General features: G+C 42.5%; 1 protein-coding gene and 1 pseudogene across 5 annotated transcripts in view; both read left to right on the forward strand.

The window, feature by feature from the left end:
* The window catches only part of Cemip2 (cell migration inducing hyaluronidase 2), a 77,335-nt gene that overhangs the window by 44,423 nt on the left and 7,478 nt on the right, over positions 1-25,434 (forward strand). For all 5 annotated transcript variants that reach the window (XM_029472483.1, XM_029472484.1, XM_021151644.2 and 2 more), the window contains exons 13-20: positions 2,206-2,337; positions 3,513-3,548; positions 4,474-4,629; positions 8,220-8,397; positions 10,419-10,634; positions 13,848-14,056; positions 19,593-19,775; positions 22,181-22,400. In XM_029472483.1, the coding sequence (XP_029328343.1) occupies positions 2,206-2,337; positions 3,513-3,548; positions 4,474-4,629; positions 8,220-8,397; positions 10,419-10,634; positions 13,848-14,056; positions 19,593-19,775; positions 22,181-22,400 (1,330 nt within the window). The remainder of the gene's footprint in view (positions 1-2,205; positions 2,338-3,512; positions 3,549-4,473; positions 4,630-8,219; positions 8,398-10,418; positions 10,635-13,847; positions 14,057-19,592; positions 19,776-22,180; positions 22,401-25,434) is intronic.
* LOC110285459 lies at positions 15,556-19,584 on the forward strand (annotated as a pseudogene).

A 25,434-nucleotide genomic window follows, 5' to 3' on the forward strand; every position in this document is an offset into this window, starting at 1 on the left:
AAGACTACCAGCCCAGGGATGGTCCCACCCACAAGGGGCCTTTCCCCCTTGATCACTAATTGAGAAAATGCCTTACAGCTGGATCTTATGGAGGCATTTCCTCAACTGAAGCTCCTTTCTCTGTGATAACTCCAGCTGTGTCAAGTTGACACAAAAATAGCCAGTACAAGTATGTACATGGATGGAGGAATAAGTATATTAAGAGGCTGTGGACATTGTAACTGGACTCCTCATTATGGCTTCAGAAGTTTGTTACTAGATAAACCTGTACATATTATGAAAATGGTAATTATTCCTCCATACTCTTGAGTTCTCTTACCAGTTTTCAAATGCAGACATACTAAGGAACTAGACTCCATTAGGAAGCTGTAACCTCAGAGCTAATTATAGGAGAATGACTAGATAGTTGGCAGCTGTGTGTACGTGTGGAACAGTGTGCAGACTATGTCCACGTGTGTTCATGCAATGCAGACGTGAGTAAAAATGACAGGACACAAATGAGTAATAAATAAATCAGGCTGTGAGCTGAACACCGGGCTCCTGGGATCCAGCAGATACACTCATCCCGTTCCTCAGAGAGGAAGCTGACTCACCAATTATCAGAGTCCTCAAGATGGAAACCAGTGGGAATTCGAAGATTGGGAAACTTCATTAGAAGTTGGGGAATTTCATAAAGAAGTTTTTAAAGGGGGTAGGGTGAGGCATGCTAGCCAATCAGTGCATTGTAACTAATTAGTACATTCAAATCAGGGGAGGTGATTGTATTAGTTATTTTTGTCATTGCTGTGACCAAATATTTTACGGGAAGCAACTGAAGAGGGGGGAGGGTTTTTTTTTTTTTTTTTTATAGTTTGAGAAGGGATATCACGGCAGGGAAGGAAGGCTCACAGCATCGTACAAAGGATCCTTCTTGTGTTATAGAAAAACTCAGTGCAATGAATTGGTTTTTGAAACTCTTAGTTATCGTTTTTTAAAAATTTGGCTTTTTATCTTTTCTCCTGTCTTTGTGGGGTTGAGTTATCATGTGACCAGTTTTTTACTTTTTCACCAAGGTCCTTATAAATGTTAAATGAAGAATGTGAGAAAATCTGCCTTTGTAATAAATAATTTAGTTAGTCTTTCAGGTTTAGGCATTTCCAAGCTATCTACTGAACTTAGATTCATCTCTCTAGCTAAAAACATCGAAACAGCATATAATTCAACAACATAATTTGTATAGATTTATGTTGAAATATATGGTTAATTTTCATAGTGAGTTTATATTAGGAATATGTGACTTAAGAATTGGAGAAGATGCATTGAAGTGAAGTACCTGGTATACATATGGTTATCTTTCTGTGTGCCTGTTTTTACAGAAGCCTTCTGCACTCTGACTTTTTTCTCCATTAATTAATTTATTTATTTACTTTACATCCTAATCCCAGTCTCCCCTCACCCCCCACAGAGCCTCTTCCCACCTTCCCTTTACCCCTGAGAAGGGGGAGGCCCCCTAGGTACCAATCCACCCTGGTACCTCAAATTACTGCAGGACTAGGCACATCCTCTCCCACTGAGGCCAGACAAGGCAGCACAGTTAGGGGAACAGAGTTAGAGTGTGCCCCCACTCCAGTTATGGGTGGACCAACATGAAGACCAAGCTGCACTTCTGCTGCATATGTGTATATATGTGGGTGTGGGGGGGTGCTGGGCCCAGCTTGTCCATGTTCTTTGGTTGTTAGTTCAGTCTCTGAGAGCTCTCAAGGGTTCAGGTTAGTTGACTCTATTGGTCTTCCTGTAGAGTCCTTAACCTCTTTGGGTCCCTCGATCCTTCCCCCCAACTCTTTTACAAGACCTCCTGAGCTCCATCTAAAGTTTCACTGTGGGGTCTCAGCATCTGTTTTGGTTACTTGCTGGGTGGAGCCTCTCAGAGGACAGTTATGGTAGGGTCCTGTCTCTGCTGACTGTTCCTCAGGTAGACCTACTCTATACATTGACTTTTTAAGAATACACAAAAGGACTTTTTTTTCCTGGAAATTTACATGTAAATAAATGTAATTGTTTTGAGTATTTGGACTATAACTAATTAAATTATATCTTAATTTTTTTGATTTATTTATGTTGGCCCAACTTGAATCTTTCCTCTTGACCATAGCATGTATATACATAGATAGTTTCTACTTCTTTTGCTAATTTCAGTTCTTAACAGAATACTTTTGTATCCCACAGGTTTCGGCCCCATCAGGATGCAGACCCTGAGAAGCCACGCGTTGCTGCCATCATTGACAGGCTCATTGCTTTTAAAAACAATGACAATGGAGCCTGGGTCCGAGGAGGAGATATTATTGTTCAGAATTCAGCGTGAGTGTCATCTACAGAGATAATAACCAGCCGACACTGCTGGCTATTTTTAAGTTTTTTATTTTTAGATTTTTGAAGACAGGGCCTGAGGTGTCCCAGGCTGGTCTTGAACTTGATGTGTAACAAGACCTTGAACAGATCTTTATAAGTACTATCTGCAGTGAGTGCCACCACAACAGTTGGATTTTTTTTTTTTTTAACTGAGTAGAACGAAGATACAGTTGTAGTCTCTGGAATTAACTTTATTAGTATTAATGGACTGGATGGGCTCTGAGGATGAACATGACTGCAGAGGTTTGGATAGCTCTCATTCTGGAGCTTTTGATGGAAATGAACTTGTCTAGTGACATGAGAGGCCTTCTGTAGGTTGACCAGAAAGCCAGAATTTAGCCTTTTCTAACCAAACACTGTTTATGCCAGAGGGCTAAATAGAGACTTTGAAACTGCCTCAGGGTTTTGATTTTTATTGTTGTTCTTTTTGGAAAGCCTTTAAAGTTTGTCCTGTCTTCTTTCCACTCCTCTCAAAATGAAAGTTGTCTAATTCTGTCTTAATACGCCTGCCGACTTGTGTGTTACTGGAGGCAGGAAGCATCTTGCTTGGTTTTTTTCCACTTGAATGATTTTAAGAGAGAGGCCTGTTGCATTCTGAGTTCAGTTTTACTGTTCAACAGTCTAGCAAAAAAAGTTTTGATTTTCTCTGACCATGTTCACCCCCAAATTTAACGTTGTATTAAATCTGTAGGGATGGCATAGCTCTCAGACTGAAAAACTGTGAAGCAAAGAGTATGATAGAATTCTTTCTAAAAATAAAGGTTAAAAACACATTTTAGCTAGTACCTTTATAGGGTAAGTTCCAGATACTATTCAAATACCTGCAATTGTTTAGTATATTTAATTCTCTCGAGAATCATGTAAGAAATGTATCAATATTTCAATCTATGGATGAGAAAACTGAGGTGAAGGGCCTGAGAACCAGGTCACAGTTGGCAATGTCAGTATTTGAACTTGGCACTTTCAGCATGGAGATGGTACTTCGGTGACGGGAGGTTGGACTGCTGTGTGGTTGCGGAGTTGAGCATCAGGAATCCGGGATTTCATGGTCACACAGCTGAGGGACTTGCCTCTCCCATGTTTCCTGATCACTTAGACAAATTCTCACCTTTTTCCTCTTACAGATTTGCAGATAATGGAAAGGGGCTGACCTTTGCCAGGTTTGTAACGGTTTTAATTTGATTATTTTAAAGCTTTAAGGTAAAACACCCTTAGTATTTTTGCCTGTGTGTTTTGGAATGGGGGTGGGGAGTTATTAACCCAGAGAAGTTTTATAATTTATTAGCATAAAAAATTAATAGAAAGACAAAAAAAAAAAAAAAGTCCACACTCTTCTTGGTACCACTAGAGGGCCAAAACACACACATTTTAAAAAACAGACTAATTGCATTTATGCCAAAGTTGTAGATGAATTTAGTGGAAATTCCACAATGGGTAGGGTAGTCATTAACTGTGCCTAGAAGACAACTCTTGAACTTTGGGCTAAAGGTCTTTAAATATAAAGGATGAAAGAAGATAAATGGGTGAAGATCAAAAATTCTAAATTCTCGCAGATTTAACTTACAAAGAAGATAAGCTTTGAGAACTAAATCCCTGTGTGTGTGTGTGTGTGTGTGTGGTGTGTGTGGTGGGGTGTCTCTGAGCTTTTTGTGTATTTTCCCACATTGCTGGGGATCAAATGAGTCCACACTGCCTGCGCACTCTGTGACTGACCTGCGCCTCTAGACTTTTATGTAACTCGCTTTTTCTGTAGACAATGATTATTCTACTGGCCACATTACACAAGCCTGTCACTTCATTGCTGAATCCTGGGCAAATCCATTGTTGCTTGAGGCTAATCAGCTGTTGCTAATAAATTAAACCTAACATTTATATATAATTTTCAAATTACTCACTAATTTATAAAAGGAATTTTCATAGCATAAAAGCAATTTCTGAGGGTTTTATAATATATATCAGAAAAAAAGATATTAGCTTAAGTTTTTATGGTTTAGCTTTTTAAATTACAGCTTGACTTCTTTTGGGGGGGGGGGGCTGTTTAAACTTCCTGGACAGTGTCTGTAACCACTCTTCTCTCTTCTCCAGTGATGGGAGCTTCCCAAGTGATGAAGGGTCTAGTCAGGAGGTGACAGAGTCCCTCTTTGTCGGGGAGAGTAGGAATTACGGCTTTCAAGGTGGCCAAAACAAGTACATGGGCACAGGGGGAATCGATCAGAAGCCTCGGACGCTACCCAGGAACAGGTGAGTTGGACTTGGGCAGTGGGGAATTAAACAGCGAGACAGAGTCTTTTCTGTAATGAGCCTGGATGCATTGCCTCAGTTTGGCTCTTTCCCGTCTGGGTACCAGCACTCACTGTTACCGTTATTATCAGTGTCTATTATCCTCATGGGATATTAGAACATTAATAATTATCCATGTCATAGGTTTTATTACCAGTTTTATGAAGGAGTTGTTCTTGTTTCTTATCCCTTACATAAGACCTTATTATATAAGTGGATTCTTCCCCCCCACCCCCTTTAATGTTTTTTCTTTCTTGAGACATAGAAAGTTGCCAAACCATAAACTATGACATTAGGTCAGTTTCCTGCAATCCATGATGCTGGGTTTTCAGAAATAGTCACTGGAAAAGGGAAATTACCTCTGAAAAGAGCCTTAGAAAATGAGAGTTGGTGGATGCCAAAGCTGCCACAGAGCCCAGCCGAGGCCATGTAATTAGATGTGTCTGAGATGGTGAAGGGGGGGGGGTGGTGGGACAAAATGGGCAGGTGTTCTTCATTACAATCAGAATCCTTCTCTCTCTCTCTCTCTCTCTCTCTGTGAACTGTTTTTTTTTTTTTTTGAAAATAGATTCTTCTCCCGTACAGTACATCCCAACCATAGTATCCCCTCCCTCCGCTCCTCCGTGCTCCCCTCTGCTCCTCCATGCTCCCCTTCCCCTCCCCTCTCCCCCAGGTCCACTCCATCTCCATTTCCTCTTTAGAAAGGAGCAGGTCTCCAAGAGATGACAGCCAGACAGGACATAACAAGATGCAGTAAGACAATATGGAAGCCTCCTATGGAGGCTGGACAAGGCAACCCAAAAGGAGGAGAGGAATCTAGAGAGCAGGCCAAAGAGTTAGAGGTACACCCGCTCCCACTGTTAGGAAGTCGTTCCTCCGGCTTTTCTGAGGGGTTCCCTGATGTCCCAGGGGAGTGACCTGATGGAGACCTCCACTTTAGACTCTGTATGTCTGTCTGGCTTTGGGTCTATGCACACATTTCTAACTGCCAGAGGAAGACTGACGATGACCAGACCAGGTATTGACCTATAAGCAGAGCAGAATACCATTAGGGATCATTTCATCGATCCTTCCCTCCCCTCCGACGGTTGTGTTCAGTTCCACCCTGGGTCCCTGAGCTGAGTCTCTGGTTCCTGGTCAGCCAGGCAGTGTACGGCGTGGATTCCCTCTTGAGAAGTAGGTCTCACGTTAACTAAACAACTTTCTTTTCCTATACTTTCTCCCTCCATCTCTCCTGATAACTCCCAACTTCCCATTCCTGTCTCTACCCACCCCAGCCACCCGAAAAATCTATTCTCTTTCCCCTTCTCAGGAAGACCCATGTGTCCCCCTAAAGTCTCCCTCTTTACCTACCCTTACTGAGTCTGTGGACTGTAGCTAATGTCAATTTACAAGTAAATACATGCCATATTTGTCTTTCTGGGTCTGGGCCCATTTGCCTGCAAATGTCATGATGTTATTATTATTATTTTTTTAAACCACTGAGCAGTACTTCATTGTGTAGATGTACCACAATTTCTTTATCCATTCTTCAGTTGTGGGACACCTAGGCTGTTTCTAGTTGTCTGGCTTTTATGAATAAAGCTGCTATGAACATATCTGAGCAAGTGTCCTTGGGATAGGATGGAGTGTCCTTTGGGTATATGCCCAAGAGTGGGATACTTGGGTCTTAGGTGTATTTATTCTCAGTGTGCTGAGGAGCTGCTATATTGGCCATCAGAGTTCTTAAAGTAGCATTTGGATGAGAGCCACCTTTAAAGCTAGTTAACCCAGCACCCATGTCTGAGGTTTGGAGCTATCTTTATTACATGTGTGGGAAAACCAGGTAGAGAATAATCTCAGGGGAATTCTCAAGACCTCAGTTCCAAGGTGACGCCCACTGTGACCCATGGAGTCAGCTTATTGTGGGAATGCTCTCTCTGGGTGTGCGTCAGGAAGAGGCAGGGGAGTGGGCAGACAGACCGTCGGTTTTCCTGGTGTCCTGTGCTGGATCCCTGAAGTAGCGAGCACATCATACCGTGTAGCTTTCCCGTTGGATCATGAGGACTGCTAGAAAACGAACTTCCTGATGTGTATGCTGTGGTGCTGAAGGCTGAGCCTAAACCCACGTACATTTGAGGAGCGTGCTCTGTGTGCCTAAATGTATCCCCAGCCATGCTTAAGAATCTCCCACCACTAACGTTTATCAAATGCTCGCCAAGGCCTCCGTAGCTCACCTTCACTTGACCCTCTCAAAATGCAGGCAGCTCCGTCCTGCAAGCTCCTGCTTTATAACTGAGAGCTTGTTAAGTAAGGGGGGTGGGATTTGAACCCCCTGAGTTTGGCTTCAGCTCTGCCTGCTTCCTGATTATGCTGTAACTGTGCATTTTACAGAAATGTGGGTTGTCAGCCTTAGGGGCCGTAGTGAGGCTCTGAGCAGCATATTTCTGGGTTTTGTTTTTGTTTTTATAAATTTTGACAGCTAGTTTTATTTCAAAAATGCTTTTTGTATCTTCGCTAAGGAAGATTAAAGAAACAATTCGCCCCTGAATTCATGAACTCAGGTTTTATTTGACTGTGTTTATAGTCTCGTCTGGTTTATGTTAGAGTCTTATTGGTTTATGTGCCGAGAGTCTATGTATAAAGTATAGTTTTAATCAGACAGTTCATTTTTCTTGCTAGTCTAAACATTTTTGTTGTCAAACTCTGCCAAGGTGCGGGTCAGCTGCTCTTAGAAATCCTCCGAATTACCCTTAATAAACACTTTAAAAGCTTTCATAGGGGAAGAAACCTATGAAATAGGTGAAGAACCCCAAGGAATTCGGAGTATTATATATTATGGCTTAAATAAAGTTGCTTTAGTGTAATGAAGCCACAGATTAAAACATTTCTTTTATCTGTTCATTCTGGCTAGTGGTTAGGAGGACAAGAAAGGAAGAACAACACACTGAACATTTTAATTCAGCAGTCGGACAGTCCAGACCCTGGGCTTTCACGTCCTCATGAACTTTTAGGTCTTGCCTTTTTACCTTTGTTCTGTGGCTGGACAGGTGAACTTCTCTGCTCATGAATTTATCTTTTAGAACAAAATCACAGTGAGTTACCAAAACCTCCTCCTCCCATATCCCCATCTCCTCCTCCCTCCTGCCTTCTCTTCCTCTTTGTCCTCAATTTTTTATTTTATTTTATTTTTTTTTTGTGGTACCCAGGATCTTGGTCACATAAGGCAAACACTGAGCTACATCCCCAGCTCTGAACAAAGCATCACTGCTGAGTTGATTCAGGGAAATTCAAGTCAGTTCTTTAGAGAGACCTCTGTAGTGCTCAGATCAGTAGGTCTCTCCTGACCCAGTCTGCTGTAGCTTATTGTTTCTAGAGCACTAATTACCTCAATTTTTTTAAAGTCTCTCCTAAGATCTTGTATTTCCACGACATTAGGGCTGGTCTCTCGCTTACCACTGTGTCTTGAGATTTTATTTGCTGCTTACTGGAGACTCAGCAGTATTCAAAGAACATAAATGTTATGAAAGAGACAGGCCTGCATTTATTTAACATATCTTGTATTTTTATAGGACATTCCCAATCCGAGGCTTTCAGATTTACGATGGGCCTATTCATCTCACAAAGAGCACTTTCAAAAAGTATGTGCCAACCCCAGACAGGTACAGCAGTGCAATTGGCTTCCTCATGAAGAATTCCTGGCAGACAACACCCAGGAATAACGTTTCCCTTGTGAAGTTTGGTCCACAGGTAAGCATGTTCTTATGGCTCCTCCACAGGGACTGTGGCGAGGGAAGGCAGTCGCACCTTCCCAAGGACAAGGTGCCAATAAAGGATGTGCCCTGAGTCTGAAGGACAGGAAGAAAAGTGTGGTGTAGCCATTCTTCACTCTCGCACACTGGATCCCCCTGGGTTCAGGTGGGAACACAAGTCTGTGACTGCTTTGTGACATGAGATGATGTCTTCAGCAGGATAATGACTTAGAGTGGAGCTATGGGGAGATTGGCCAGATTCACAGGAATAAGATGGCTCATGAGTTTTGGGACAGTGAATAATAAGCTGGACAATAAACCTGTCAACACTAAGAGGTTTGGTTTCTTCCAAGTGATACGTTTTTCTGTGGTTTATAAGGACAAAAAGTTGATCTGAGGAGGCATCCTGGGGCAATGTGGTAGAAATTGGGTTTGGACAGAAGACTCTAAAGAAGAGTTAGAATTTGTATTTATGTTGCAGTTGTCCCCAGAATAGTTTTCTTAGCCATTTCACTGTTACCCACAATCCATAGGACAGTCTTCATTACCCACAATCCACCGGACAATATTCTAGAACCTCTAGCCTTCTCCATCTTGCTGGTTCCCCGATAGCCGTGGCATGAGAGAGTCTGAGCCTCCAGCTCTCTGACTCACACACAGCCAAAACTAGAACAAAGCTCACTGTTTTCTCACCCCATCCACAGGAAACTCAGAGTGGCTTGGTTTAAAGTAGGGCTTGAGATGGGTTTTTCAAAAGCCATAGCGTAAGAGAATCCATAGTGACCTCATCCATCCTCGCTATGGTGAGGATGCCGTGGGAACAGTTTGTGAAAGCAAGAGATAAAGCAACGGTGGGACGGGGACCCGGAGCCAATCAACTCCAAGCAATGCTGTTTCCCTTTGAGGTGCTGTCGATGCACAAGCATCCCTGGGCGACGAGTGCAGAGTGTTTACAAGTGCTTTTGTGTGCCTTGAAAAGTGTTAGTGGCTTTCTCCTAACAGGAGATAGGAAATAAAAATAGAAATAAAAAAGAAAGTTTAAATAGAAAGCCCCACCCCCCCTTTTTTTTTCCTAGCTGGATGCTATATGTTTAGTGAAGGATTTATTTCAACTTTATCTGCTGTGCTAGGGATTCAGACCAGGGCCTTGCATACTCTGGCCAGAGTTCCACTAACTGAGCTACATCTCCAGCCTCCTAGGAAAGGCTGTGCAGTAAATGCCTGACACAGAAGTTACTGAGCCAGGCATGTTTTATGTCCAGACGAGATGTGACAACACTTGTTTTCCAGTATAGTCAAGTGCGTTCAGCAGAACTTGGCCATCTTAAGCCGCATCAACACTGTGTGTCAGTTTTGGACTGTACTGATTTTTCGCTGGGTACGAGTGATATATAAAGCTAAGTAAGTCATCTAGCATGAAGTAAAATGATTATTGGAATAGTTTGAATAGATTTTTATTTAGTTCAGGTTTGATGTGCATACAGGGAAATGCACAGAATCTTACACGTGGGTTTTATTTATTTATTTCATTTTTTTTTGAGACAGGGTTTTTGTGTATGTAAGCCCTGGCCATCCTGGAATTCGGTTCCTAGACCAGGCTGGCCTGGAACTCACAGAGATTTGCCTGCCTCTGCCTGACAAGTGCTGGGATTAATGGGTGTGTGCGTCCAAGCCCAGCTGCATATGGAGTTAATAATAATAGTTTTCTAAACACTATGGCTGGTTCTGCTTTTCTCCTCCCCCAGCTTATCATTTAGTGGAAAGAAAAAAAGAATATAAATATATTAATATAAAAATGAAGTTGTACTTTAATGCTTCCCAGTCGAGCTTTAGAAATGTTTTTTGCTCAAGAGTGTCATTTTGTAGCGCTCAGATCAACTACCATGGTTGACATCAGTGACGTGTGACTTCCGTGCCTCAGCAGGAAAGCTGTAGTACAACCCTGGGGCTCTGTGGCAGGTGCTGTGTGAGCCTATAGGAGCCTCATTCTGTGATGGTTCTGGTCTTCTCCGTTGCCAGGTCTCTCTGAACGTCTTCTTTGGAAAGCCTGGCCCCTGGTTTGAGGATTGTGAGCTGGACGGCGATAAGAACTCCATCTTCCACGACATTGATGGCTCTGTGACAGGATACAAGGACGCCTATGTGGGAAGGATGGACAACTACCTGATCCGCCATCCAAACTGTGTCAATGTTACTAAGTGGAATGCAGTGATCTGTAGCGGGACCTACGCCCAGGTAGGCGGGCCCCCAGCTCCTGGCAGTGTTGCCTCAGGGAGGAGGCTGGTGACAGCAGGGTGACTTGGGGGAGGGGAGGGTCCCAAGCACAGTATTTATAGAGGACGGGAGGAAAGCAAGTGGCCATGGAAGAGAAAGGGAGAATGTTTTACTAAAATCTCTCTGAAACCAGTTAAATCAAAGAAGCAAACCAGCAGTGGGATTAAGGAGCTTAGTGATATAACCAAAACAAGAGAAGCCCCATTCCCTTTTTTGAGTCAAGGTTTCCCCATGCAGCCCAGGCTGACTTGGAATTTGTGGCAATCCTCCTGGCTCTGCCTCCACTTCCTGTGGCCTGAGACTGCAAGCAGGCACGGTAACAGATAGGTAGGTCTGATGTTTCTTGACCCTTAGGGTTTTCTTGCTGCAGTTCGAGTGTGTTCCCTTAAGGGAGTTTTATCCTCTGCTTCCACGGTCCTTATCTCTGTGACATCTGACTTTGAGATAGAATATTAGCCAGTGACCCAGAAAGAATGAGGTCCCAAGGAAGGAACTGAGGTTTGGAAATAAATAGACAAGAAGGAATCCAGGGAAATCCTAATTATATTATGATAGTCTGCGGAGACATGAAAGGGATAGCACAGATATATGGGGAAATACGTCTTTGAAATCGTTAAGCTAGTATGTATTTGAGCAGATGAGAGGCTCATTTGTAAAGTATGCATAGTTAAGAGCATAGACTCTGGAGTCAGACTGCCTGGATTCTGTTATGTGCTGAAGGGTGAGGTGGGTAAATTAAAAGGTATTCTGTGGCCTTGCATAATGAGGACCGTGATAGACACACTTAGTGTGGGGTCTGGCTGCTGCTGGGGAACCTGCTGCCATTTGAAGAAGCAGGGCTGTAAGTTCCAAAGCTGGTTTTAACAGGGAGAGGATGGAGGAAGATCTTACAGAGCTGAGGCTTCAATTATCCAGAAATTTGGAGGAGGAGGCAGAATCCTTAGCCCCATATTTAGGGCAGTAAAAGTGAGGGGTTTAATAACAGACTGCTAGGCTAGGCGTGGTGGTGCATGGCTGCGATTTCAGCATTCAAGAGGCCAATGCAGATAGAGCTCCACTTCATGGTTAAATTGGGCTACATAGTAAGACAGTATCTCAAAAAGAAAAATCAGAGGGAACAAAGAATAAAGGAAGGGGCTGATCTGAGCACCAGGAAGGAAATTGGAGGAAGAACAAGGAATGCTCTTAAGTCACACTGGCTTGCAATAGCCGATACCAGATGCCTCTTTTATTGTGTGGTTTCGCCACTGACCTTGCCTTAGCAGCCAAGCGTATGTGTTTGTGGGTTTCTGCCTCGGTGCTTCTCCAAGTACGCCATGTCTGATGTGGTTTTCATCCTCTTAGCCTTCTGTAGCTGGCATTCCTTACAACAGAATTCTTCATTATTCTTCTGACTTTGAAATGATTGTAAAAGACATTGTTACTCTTAAATTAAGGAAAAAAATGTCTCAACTTGTTCTCTGTAGACAAGAAAAAGGATGAAGAAGGATGAAGACTGGACAGCATTTCCTGTTTATTTTATTAGTGTCTTTGTTGTGGGAATTCTCATTCCTCTGAACAGATGGGGAAAAGAACAGTCATAGAGGAAGGAGCAGGTCGTGGAAGGGTCAAGAAGTGGATGGAGAGTTACCTACCAGCGTAACAAGAATGAGGCTTTAAAGTGGGATCCCTGTCTTTCATTTTGTTCTTATTCAGAATTGCCCCTGGTCCACATTAAATGTCCCCATCAGTACTTAGACTCTTCAGATATTGTAAAATTAAAGCCAGAACAAAAATAAGGAACCTCAACTCTTTTTTTTTAGTAGCTGCCATTTTTATTAATTTTTTTTGTTATCTGTGTGTCTGTGTTCGTGTGAGTAAGTGTGTGTTTGTGTTTTGTGTGTGTGTATGTGTGTGTATGTGTGCATATGTATGTGTGTGTGTTTGTATATGTTTGTGTATATGTGTGATTGCATGTGTGTATATGTATGTGTGCATGCGTGCGAGACTATGACTGAAGATTGTGAATGTTCACTAATGAAGATGTTATAAGTCTATAAAGTATGTGGTATATGTTTATAATAAGTTCATAATTTTCATAAGTTCTAGTTTTTAACTAAGTACTGTATGTTCTCAAGTCATACCTCCATCAACCTTTTGACTCTTTGGGTTGGTAATGCTATTTGAGATAGGAACCTAGTCATCCCCTTTTAGGAAGCAGGGTAATAATTTATTTCTGCTTGTAGCTGAAGGAAGGCTTGAGTCATTTATGCTTCCAGGGAGACTCTAGGAGTGGGAGAATCATGGGTCAGGAAATCTTTCCTGAAGATTTGAAGTTTGGGCAAAAGCCTGGATGCATAGCTATTTGCTTTTCTTTAGGAGTGAATATGGTGTGCACTTGTGGCAGAAGGGGGAAGCAAGAGGAGGTCAAGACAGAATCCTCATGTTTGTTTCCAGCATGAACAAGGCTGTAGAGGAGTCTAGTGAAGTTTTGGGAAAGTGTCAGTGTTCTGCAGATGACTTTACTTGCCTGGAGAATGTGTGGCTGGATACTGATTTGTTTTAGGAAATTGTTCAGAGCCTGGGCTGTGGAGGATGCCTTGGTGGAAGGCTTTAGTGTGGCCTGGACCTCAGTTCAAATGCTACTGGAAAAAATTTAGGACTTTCCAGTTTATCTAAGTTTAACATGTTTTTCCAGATGCTGTAGAGAGCTTTTTTTTTTTAACTGTTATTTTTGAAGAGGTGAAAAATGACTTCTTGGGCAAATGGAGGTCATGCAGGAGAAATGCCAGAGTTCTCAGATATGAATTTTCCATCCCGTGGATCAGAGGGAAGTCTTAGATTCGCCTGGAACGTATCAGTTTTCCCCTGTGTTTGCTGATTTGTGAGCTCTTGAGATGGAGGGGTTTCTCTGACAAGCCACAGAAGTTCTCTATTCTGATGAATAAGCTGGTCTGTGGTGGTGGAAGTGATGATGTTGGCTAGCAGAATGAGGGTCTGGTTTTAGCCATGTCTAGCATAAGCAGGCTGCGTCGTAAGCGTGGCTTACACGACTTGGCCACTGCTTATTTGGTCTGGCACTTAGCATAGAATCTCTCTCTTCAAAATTGAGAGGCCTTTGATGTATACTGGTAAGTTCTTGGAGCAGTTTATTCTCTTACTCACTTCCTTTCAATTCTTCTCTTTGTCTTAAAGGTGTATGTTCAGACCTGGAACACTCCGAATCTTAGCATGATCATCACACGGGATGAATACCCATCCCACCCAATGGTGCTTCGGGGCATCAACCAGAGGGCCATCTCTCCACAGTACCAGCCTGTCGTCATGCTGGAGAAGGGCTACACCATCCACTGGAGTGGTCCAGCGCCACGTACCACTTTCTTGTACCTCGTGAACTTTAACAAGTAATGCGTCTCTTTCTGTCGTTGCAAGCAGTTGAACAGGCATTCACACCAGAGGAAAAAAAAATAACATAACGTCAAGCCATTTCATGCCCTTTCCTCTTGTGGAAAAGCTGTCTAGGCTGTGTAGGTGGAAGTATGATTGTGCATATTGATTATGGAGATCGATTTGGCTTTTTAATTGGCTTCCTTTTCTCCATCTTCAGGGTATTGGGTATGGAAAGGCTGTCCCACAGTGCAGTCTTCTTTGCTTTGTTCTATGTCTTCTGAGGTAGTTGGGATCCAGGACATGTTAGCAAGAGTTTTTACTCTTTAAGCTATGTCATCTGCTCAAAAGATAAGTTTTAATACCATCTGCTGAGTGCTGCAGTTTCTAAAGGCTGGCCCCAGTTTTATGTGGTTTTCTGAGTAAGCTTGCGGAAAATTGAATTAAATTAAAAGGCTGGCTTTTTTTTCCTCTTTTCTCTTTTCTTTCACTGCCTGTTCCCTTGCAACCCCCCCTTCCCCACCCCCAATACCGGAGGGGGAAGAGGAACAACACAACCTTGCTATATAGTTCACAGTGGCCTTGGAGTTATGACAGTCCTTCTGCCACAGCTTCACAAGTGCTGGGATTATGGTATGAATCCTAATAGCTGACAAAACTGAAAGAATTTTGACTCCAAGCAGAGACTGGACAGAAGAAGGTGACATGATTGATTGGTAATGGCTGCTAGGGCAGGGGGAAGGAGTGGTGGGTGTGAATACCAGGTATTTCCTACGCCTGCCTTGAAGCAGTCTGTCCTATTTAAGTATGTTTGTAATAATCTGAGTCCCTAAACTGTGTAGGTGTTACACTAAGGAAAAGAAATCAAAGCACCTTTCCTTCTAGTAGGTTTACCAAGCCTTGATGTGGATTCTCTCGTCCTCTCGCTCCCTGTCTACTGTCAGTAAACTATCCATTGTATGAGTCTGGATCTGCCTTCCTGAATGCTGTCTGTCTGTCTGTCTGTCCGTCCCAGTGTCTGCATCTGTGTCTGTGTCCTTAACAAAGGGCTTCACTCTTACTGTTGAACAGCATAGAAAGCATCACATGGGGAGGGAATGAAGGACACTTTACAGAAACCTTCGAGTTTCATAGGGAATGGGACTTTCCTGGCTCATTAAGCCCAGCTGTCCCAAATAACAGACTACTGCAAGCATTTATGGTAGACATTTGTTTTATAAGGTTGCTTTCAACCTATTTGCTATTTTCAACATTTATTACCATTAACTAAATACGTACTCTGGGTCAGGACATGGGAGAGTACATAATTTAAGGTTACAACTATGTATTAGCTTAGTTTGTAGAAGCTTGGATAGAATCAATCCAAGTAAGGTTGATTGTGTATTGTCCTCTTAAAGGTAGGTTGATCAGACAGGCTGAGTACACAGTCCCATAGAAGCCTTAAGCCTTAAGTGACCTCAATTCTTAACTTGGCTGTGAGGTCCAGCCAAAGTTCCAGTCTCTCTAAGGATCAAGTCAGGATTCTTGGTCCAGAGAGAATGGCCCTGGTAAAATGGAGCCTGCAGCCTTGAGATCAGGAGTAACTGGAATGAGACTATGGACAGCTTTGATGACATGAATCTCTCAGATTCCCTCCTATGTGGGATTTATGCCTATGGTTTTGAGAAGCCCTCTGCCATCCAGAGGGAAGCCATTCTTCATTGTGTCAAGGGGGTATGAGTGGATTTCTGAAGCCCAGTCTGGGGCTGGGAAAACAGCTACATTTGCCATATCATTCTGCAGCAGATTGACCTAGATCTAGGGGCCATTCAGTACCTCGGTTCTGGCCCTAACTCATGAGTTGGCTCAGCTAGGAGACTGCATGGGTGCCTCTTGTCTTGCACATTTGGTGGGGGGGCCAATGTGCACGCTCAGGTGCAGAAACTGCAGATTGAAGCTCCCCGATATCATCCTGAGTCCCCCTGGCCAGGTGTACAAGCTTAACTGGAGATATCCCCAAGTACAACAAGGTGTTTGTACTGGATGAAGCTGTTGAAATGTTAAGCTGTGGGGTCAAGGACCACATCTATGATATATTCTAAAAGCTCAGCAGTATCAGGTGGTATTGTTGTCCTCTACAATGCCTTCTGATGTCCTCAAGCTCACTGAGAAGTTTAGATTCTTGTCAAGAAAGAAGAATTGACCCTGGAGGGTATCTGCCAATATATATCAATGTGGAATAGGAGGAATGGAAGCTTGTCACACTATGACTTCTATGAAACACTACCATCCAGGCAGTCATCTTTATCAGTACCAGAAGGAAGGTGGATTGCTCACTGAGAAGATGCATGCCTGGGAGTTCATGGGTTCTGCCATGGATGGAGATATGGACCAAAAGGTACAAGGCATGACCATGAGAGAGTTCTAGTCTAGTTCAAGAAGAGTATTAATTTCACCTACTGACCAGAAGCTATCAATTCTGACTATCTCACTAACAGGGCAAGCTACATCCACAGAATTGTTCATGGTGGTCAGTTTTACCATAAGAGGATGGCTACTAACATGGTGACAACAGAAGACAGGAAGGCTCTTGAAGGCATTGAGACCCTCTACTGCACCTCCATTGAAGAGATGCCCCTCAGGGTCGCAGACGTCATTTGAGTGACTGTCCTGATGCCTGTCCTTAGCCAGGGTTCAGTCCTGGGGAGCCGAAACCATCTGGAGTGGGGAGGGAAAGGAGCCAAGGGATGAATGCTTGTTTTTCTTTTTCTCTCTTTGAATAAATGTCACTTTCTCAGGAAAAAAAAAATCAGTCTCTTAGAGCATTAGAATGTAAGAGAGATTTTTCATAATAATGTCTCGCCATACTGAACTAACCAGTTGTCTGTCCTCATAATGTCACATTCAATCCAGGGCTGCATGTTTTACTAATTTATTCATTGACTGTCTGTCCATTGATATAAAGATGAATGAGTGGGGAAAATAGTGAGTAAATAGACTATCTTGTCTCCTTTCCTCCCCCTCCTCCTCTCCCTCCTCCTCCTCTTCCTCTTCCCCCTCTTCCTCCTCCTCTTCGTTCTCATCTTTCAAGTGGACATTAGATAAAAATACTAATCCCGTATTCTGCCTAGGAGAGTAGAGCCAGGGCAGAGTGAGGAGTTGTTCTCCTCTAATGTATCAGTCTTGTTCAAAGTCCAGAGTTGAGAAAGGGCCTCTTCGGCTCAGAATGATAGATTAGGTGAATAGGATTTGGGGAACATCAGAGAAAGGGAAAACTTTAGACTAGAAAGGTGTGTGTGTGTGTGTGTGTGTGTGATCTTCCCTCCATGTCTCTGGGGAGCTGGTATGAGGATACCTTGCAAATATTAAACTCTATAGACATTCACATCCATGATGTTTGCACGTAATTCACATTTAAACACCTCTGCATTCTTTGATCATCTGATTACTTTCCATGTTAAGGCATTGTAAATAGTTGTTACAAAACGGCGGCAAGGGAAAAGTATATATTTTCAGAACAGTTATACTGTTTGTTTTGTTTTTTTAGTTAGTTGGATCTGATTTTGTGGAAGGCTCAGGGTAAAATAGTCTGGAATTGTGCGGTAGCCAGCTCATGGGATTCCATGCAGTCGTTCAAATCTATACTTGAAAATTGATTGCCTTGTTTATTTATTTATTTATTTATTTATTTTGGTCATGAAGCTTTGACTTGTTGGGATTTGCTTAGTAAGCAGTTGAAATAAAGAGAGGGCTGGAATTTGTGGTATAGCTCACTTATCACAATGGTGGATGCCCTTCCTGTGGGTGGTCCAAATGAACCATTTTTTTTTCTAACTTTGCTGTTTGCCTGTGTTCAACTGATGTCACCCAGCCCCAAACACCTGGCACTCTCTCCTTATGCTGACCCTTTCCTTTTCATCCCATTGTGGCAAATTCTCATTTCTGGCTCCCTAATGTCATTCGGATATTTCCAGTCCTGTCTTCATAGGTTATGGCTGAATGTGGGCCACCCACATCTTTGCCCAGATCCTCACAGCAGCTCCTTGCTTGGTCTCCCCACCTTCAGTCCCTTGTTCACATAGTGTTCCTGGTAAGATTTCTTCAGGCCTAGCCTGATGTTCCCAGTGAGTCAGAGAAGCCAGTGAGAAAAGAACAGTAGGGGTCTGGGGAGAAGTGCAGAAGAGTAGGCAGTGCTCCTGGTCCTGTAAGTTATATTGAGTTGAATCAAGGGTTTGAGGTGAGGTATTCCAGTGACATGATGGACAGGTTCTAGAAAGTACAATGCAAACGTTTCATTCAATTCTGAGTTTCAAGAAAAGGGAAAAAAAAAAAGGAAAAAGGGTGAGCCCAGAGTTTGAAAAATCAACACGAGCCTGAAATAAAGTCATCTTTTCCTAGCCTAATTAGCTGAAAGTTCATAAAAATTATATGATGGGCAGAGGCAAGAGGAAGAGATGAATAATTTTTCTGAATTTAGTGCAATTACAGAGAGGTCATAGGGCTACTTCTGCAAATAACACTTTAAACATGTAAATGCTGTACTTATTAAGCAAAATAAGGAAAATTCAGACAAACAAAAAGAAAATGGAGATAATCCCTAACCCGGACTAAAGCAAGGCACACAAGCAGCATGGTCGCCATTCCCTTCACCCACAGGTTTTTCTGAGCTCTGGATAGCCTGTAGCTGTTTAAACAACCAAGGACTTTGAGGACTTTCTAACCTCTTCTGCTGTTACTGACAATACTTCATACGACACCTTGGCTTTGCAAGCTTTTTGTCTGCATTCCTATCTACTCCTTACTGAGACTATTTGGTAAAATGTATGAACCATTGCTAAAGTCTCACTCCATATTAAAGCTCTTTAGAATGATGGAGAAAGGTTGTGACGTGGCCAGTGGTGGTGTGCTGGCTGCACAGCCTTGGGTATATAGTTAGTGCACTGCACTGGCCAAGCCAAAATGCTTAAAAAGACTTAGGGTATATTTATATTATCACAATAAGAAAAAGCCACAAAGGAAAATACTCAAACAAAGAAAATATTTCAATTTTTTTAAAAGAAATAATTCTATATCTAAGGACACTCAAGAATATTGTAGTAGTTTGGAAGTGTGGATAAATGGCATATACCTTCATTTTTCTCATTTGTGCAATTGGAAAATCACTTATCTGCAGTTTTAAAAGACATCTGTGTGCACATGTATATGTGCGAGTACGTGTGTGTGTGTTCAAACATTCTCTCAAATGGTTTTACTAGCTGGCAAATACTCAGGATGTTGATGGTGTCATGTTAGTGTCCCCGTATCCAACTTGAACTTTCTCTGTTTAGAGCATATGTTACCTAATTGTAATTCACAAATAAGTTCCAACTTCTCTTGGAACCAAGTTTTGGTGTTCATATTTTTGTTAGATCATATTTCTGTTGTGTACACATTGATAAAGGATATTTGGAGACTAAAGAAGTGTATTAGGCTCGGGACTCAAAAGGCAGAGAGAAACCATTGTGTACGTTTTGTATGCTGCAGTGTTCAAAAGATAACAGCCCAAGTGTGAATCTTTTTCTCTCTCTTTTAAAGGGATGACTGGATCCGGGTTGGCCTCTGTTACCCTGCCAACACAAGCTTTCAGGTTACCGTTGGCTTTCTGCAGCGGCAGAACGGCTCATTATCTAGAATCGAGGAGTATGAGCCTGCGCCGTCGATGGAGGAGCTGCAGAAGAAGCCGTCTGAGAGAAAATTCTATTTTGACTCTGGCACAGGGTAATTCATGGGAGCAGTGAATGGGAACTAATGCTCGTCTTCTTTAAGGATGAAATTGCTGGCTCTCTAGCATAGCTTAGAACCCTGGGATGCCGATGTGTTTAGCGGGGCGCTGGTGTGGACATTTCTGCACATCACTATTAGGGGTTAGGAGCAAAGTTCAAATGACCAGTTTTGTAGCTGGCAGTAGGACTCAAGTGAAGATATTTGCTGTTTACTTATTAAGGCAATTTAGGGGAAGAGATTATCACTGTCAAGACCCACCTCTAGGCTCAACTGAAAGTAAGAATAATTTGTTCTTCCACAACAACTCTGTGATAGTTATTTATATAAGATAGTGATTGTATTTCACTGAAATCCCATTCCCCACTTCTAACCTAAAGTTATTTCTCAAGCTGACCATGAGTTTTTAGACATCACTGTGTAACCATGGCATATTTGCTTCCAACTTTCTCTAGGCTTCGTGCGTCTTCCCACTTTTTAATTCTTATCCTGCTCTCCTGGGGTCCTGGTGGCTTTGTCTGCTTTTGTCCAGTTACAGTCTCTCAGCCTGTGGGCTATGGTAGGCTTGATCTCCTCTTCTCTCCAGCAAGTAGCATGCTCCTTCTGACCCTGTCCTAGGCCAACAGTCCACTATCTTGGTATAAAGACACCAAAGAAGATGGGGTTCATTTCTCCAGTAAATTTACAGTCACTGAAGCAAGGTATTAGAGAGCGAAAAGCTTAAATGCTGTAAGTCCGACAGTGGTGTAGTTACTGTGCCTTAGTGGGTAACTAGCAGGTTTTTACTTAGAGTAACCAGGGACATCCTGGAAAGAGAGCCATGCTAGCTAATTCTTGGGCAATTGGGGGAAGGTAGAAACAGCTGGGTGCGGAGTCTCAGGCAGAGGAAACTCCACAGATGCATGGCACAGAGGCATGAGCTAACATCGGCATGGCATGCGTGGGAAAGACAAAAGGTTCAGAGTGGGAAGAAGTGGGAGCTAGGTTGCTCGGGGGAAGAAAGCTCGGGGTTCATTTGTTAATTATCTGGTTAACAGCAACTCATTTGCCCTCTGGTACCCTCTTCCCCAACAGCCAGCGTGGTTATCTTAAGAGTTTCCAATTTTTAATCTCTAATTAAATATAAATAGTCTTAACTGGACCTTTATTTTGTTAGTGACAGAATTTCCACATTCAGTGGAATTTTCACAAAAATTAATGGGACAGCCAAATTTGAAAGGGCGTTCCAGTGGCCACAAAATAGTGATTACACATATACAAAGATGGGACATTATTTTCTGGTATGGGTATTTAAAAAAAAATCCAGCTTCTAAAGACCTATTTCTTTTTAATTCTATTCATTTTGACAATTTAAATTATATATTAAAAGGCTCTTGCCTATTTCGCAATTTGACTCTGTTATTCTTTAACTATTTGTGCTAAAATTACTAGATGTTGGGACAGTCACCAATTTTCTTACCTTTTAGGGGTTGAGGGGAAAATAGGGTATCATTTTGAACTCTGGCTGGCCTGGAACTTTCTCTGTGTAGACAAGGCTACCTTTGAACTCACAGAGACCTACCTGTCCTGCCTCCTGAGTGCTGGAATTAAAGGCATGCTTTGTTTCTTCTTTGAGAATTTTGTACTGTCCACTTCTATTATATTCTTGCCTTTCAGTTGTAACTTTTCCTTGTCAATTGACCTCATCTTAGAATGTGACCTCTTGGTTTTTGGTAATCAGCCACATTTTATCAAGTCCTTTGAATCTTGCAATACTTCTTTGGTTTGGAAACACTAGGTTTTCAGATAACAGTGCAGCATGTCTTAGAACTTGGGTTTTCTCTTCGTCTTAGTAGGGAGACTATAATTGAGGACCGGTGAAACTGTTCCCTTAGCCTGGTTTTGGTCCTATAGAGAAGGACAGACCACAGGCCCATGTGCTCTTGGCAAGCACCATAGGGCTTTGACTGCCTTAGCCTTTGTTAAATAAGCTTCAGTTGCTGTTTTATTATTCCTGTTCCCACAGTGTTTTATGAGCAATAACTACAAAGGGAGCAGCTGATATTAATGCCCTATAGTCTAAGCTCAATATAAATATAGTTTTCAAGGAGGGTTTGAGACAAGCTAAATTCCATCCTCTCAGATGATCTCTTGAACTAATTTAAACAAGAAACCAACCCTGATGTCTTTCAGGACAGCTGAATGAAACCATCAGCATATTCCCCAAGGCAGTCATGAATTTGACTTGTTGCACTAGGGGGATGAAGAGGAAAACGAGACACTTTATTAGCTCTGCAATTTATTTTTCTTTTAAGGAAGAGTTACTTTATTGGAGAAATATCCCCTCGGCCATGAATCAAGTTGAGAAATGTTAACGCTTCTGAGAGGAACTAACATCAGTTGGCTTGATTTCTATTTTACAGGTTATTGTTTCTGTATCTCAGAGCCCACAGCCACAGAGATGGCCACAGTTACTGTTCATCTCAGGGATGTGAAAGAGTCAAGATTCAGGCAGCAACAGACTCCAAAGATATCAGTAACTGCATGGCCAAAGCGTACCCGCAGTATTACAAGAAGCCCTCAGCGGTCAAGCGCATGCCGGCCATGCTCACGGGGCTCTGTCAAGGCTGTGGCACCCACCAGGTAAGCAGAGAAGAAGAGGCGGGTCTTTGGGAAAGTCAGAGATTCTTGTCTTGGTAGCAGGAGCACTTGGCTTTGAAACATCTATCCATGCTGACACCTCTTGAATTTGGGTTTGTTATTGAATGTGTTGCTCATAGGAAGCAGAACAGTCCCCATTTGTAGCAAAAGTACCTTTTCTCTTGATTAATTTACCGTGATGATAAGTTGATTATAGGTTATTGCGCTGATTAAAATTATTGATTTAGAATCCTGTTCCTGTCGTACTGTTGGGTTTATATGTCTAAAAGTGTTATAAAACCGTTTTGCTTATTCATGTATGAATTGAACTGGTTTTGGAAATATATGGTCTCTTCAAGTGAAGGAAGGCCTTGAACTTGCTGTACAGCTTAGGATGACCTGAACTCCTGCTCTTTCTGCCTCTTTCTCTTGAGTGCTGAGATTATAGGCACATATGCCTCCATGCCCCATCATTCCTTGTTTTATTAGTAGTGTGAAATTCCAGCTCATGTCAGAACTTGTTTCCTTCTCTTAAGGCATAAGGCCACACACTATTTTGAAGCCTACGCTATTATATTTTCTTCTAACTGAAAATGCAGACTGACTTTGGTTAGAAGTAAAAATGCTTCTCTTGATAATGCTCTTGCTTAGAAGATATTCTAGTTAGCTTGGGAAAAATGGCAGTTGAAGCAAATTGCTAGAATTGCACACAGATGGGGTCCCAAGGAAAGTCCGACCAGTTCCAAGGGAAAACGGAATTGAGAACTAATAGCGACCTGACACACTTAATATAGAAACAAATATAGGTGAGGGAAGACATGGTTTTGACGCTGTGCTTCTGGGCCAGCTTCCCCTGGGAGCCTGTCTGTCACTGGGAATTCCTGCTCTACTGCAACGCTACTGAGTTAGTGCTCCAGCCCGAGCCCAGCAACCTCCACAGCCTAGAGGATGCTGATGCCGTGCGCATCGAGCACACACCACACCAAAAAAGAGAGCTGGAATCTCAGTGGTAGAGTATGTATTGTGGAATAGTATATGTTTAGCATATTCAAGGCCCTACATTCTGGCCAAAGCATGACATAGAAAATAAAAACTTATATGAGCCAGGTAAGACCCTTATCTACACATATACACACACATGCAAGCACTCTTCATGCACACAGGGCTTGGCATTTGTTGGCAGGCTTCCGGGAGAACAAAGATCATTAACAAATATGAGAAAGTGAGGAGGTGACAGTAAATTGCCAATAAAAACCCTGCTGGGTGTCAATTCCAAAGCCAGCCTGGGGTATGGAGACCCATGCAGTATTTTTGCCTTTAGGTAATATTGCGGGACACTGAATTCTCTAGCCCAGTGTTCAGTATGTCCTTCCTTATTAAATAGACTTGATAGCTTTTCACGATGACTTGATCATCACTGGTGTCCTGTCCTCCCCCCCATGGCTTTCTCTAGTCTTAGTTGCTGTTTCATAGACACATAGAAGAATTCATTTTGAGAATATTGATGCCAGATGTGGTGATATATGGCCCATAACTGTAAATACTTGAAACTGAGGCAAGAGGATTTCAAGTTGAGGCCACAGTAGAGAGCCCTCATCTCATAAAGAAACCAGGAAGACAGAAGCATCGGTGCGGGCTGGCAGCACAGCTGCAGTGCATTTGAAGAGTTTGGGAGCATCGTGTTTACTTGGAAATTTGAGAAAAGTGTTTGTATCTCAGAGCCAAACACATGTGTATTAGAAGTAATTAGAAAAATTCACAGAACTCTGCCCCAAATTAAGACTCAAAAGAAATACCCAACTTCCAAATGTCGCTTGGTGAAACTGTTGATGGTGGTTTATACAGACCATATGCTGGTCCTCTGCCTGGGAATTGTGAATGAGTCAGGTTGGTTAGGGAGGTGGATCTTCAGGACCTGGAGTGAATTGGAGGAGTGAAAAGGAAAGGAGAAGGTGGAAGGGACAGCAGCAGAGGAAACAGGGAGGCAGGAAAGAACAGGAAGTGCTGCTGGGAAGTGGAGGGCCACTCGGACTGTTACAGGTGATAGAACAGAGGGAAATGGAAGCCTGTGTGTAATGATTGGTTGGTTGAGAGAGGCTGAGACCTGGCCCTGTTCAGGACACTAGAAGTTGGTTAACAGTATAGCTCTCCCAGATCAATGAACCTCATTTCAGGATAATTGCTCTGACAAAGATCTCTTAAAAAGATGTACTCCAGGGCTGGAGAGATGGCTCAGAGGTTAAGAGTACTGACTGCTCTTCCAGAGGTCCGGAGTTCAATTCCCAGCAACCACATGGTGGCTCACAACCATCTATAGTGGGATCTGATGTGTGTCAGAAGACCGAAGACATACCTCTTCTGGTGTGTCTGAAGACAGTTACAGTGTACTCCTAAATGAAATGAATACTTAAAAAATGAAATTAACTTAAAAAAATAAGACATGCTTCAGGACTGAAGAGATGGCGTGGCTGTTAAGAGCACTTGCTGTTCTTGCAAAAGATAGGAGTTTGGTTCCTAGTACTGCTAGAGGGTAGCTTGTTCACAACAACCAATAGCTCCTCCTCTAGGGGATTTAATGCTTTCTCTAAGCCTCCATGGACACCTGTCCATTTGAAACATACATATACATGCACACACACACACACATGCATACATAGGCAGGGAGAGACAGATATAAATAAATACATAAAAATTAAAAATAAATACATTTTTAAAAAGAGGTATACCTGAGTTTCCATGAAATAGTTACAATAGATTATAGTTAGCACATATTACTGCATTAATTGTATTGACTTGATCGTGTGTGTGGGAGTGCATTCTAAGCATGTGATGGGCCACTGAGCTAGACATATCCCCCCAGCCCCATCCATTCCATGAACAAGGTTACACTTGCTTAAAACTGTGAGTTTTCCAAAAACCAAGAGGCATGCATACACATCCTATATTACATGAATGAGACAGAATTCCAGGTCATGAAGTAGGTGTAAAAAGTTCAGATAAAGGAATGGTCACTTGGTATGTTTTCAGTGACCTGTGG

This window comes from Mus caroli, chromosome 19, assembly GCF_900094665.2.
Source record: "Mus caroli chromosome 19, CAROLI_EIJ_v1.1, whole genome shotgun sequence".
NCBI lineage: Eukaryota > Metazoa > Chordata > Mammalia > Rodentia > Muridae > Mus > Mus caroli.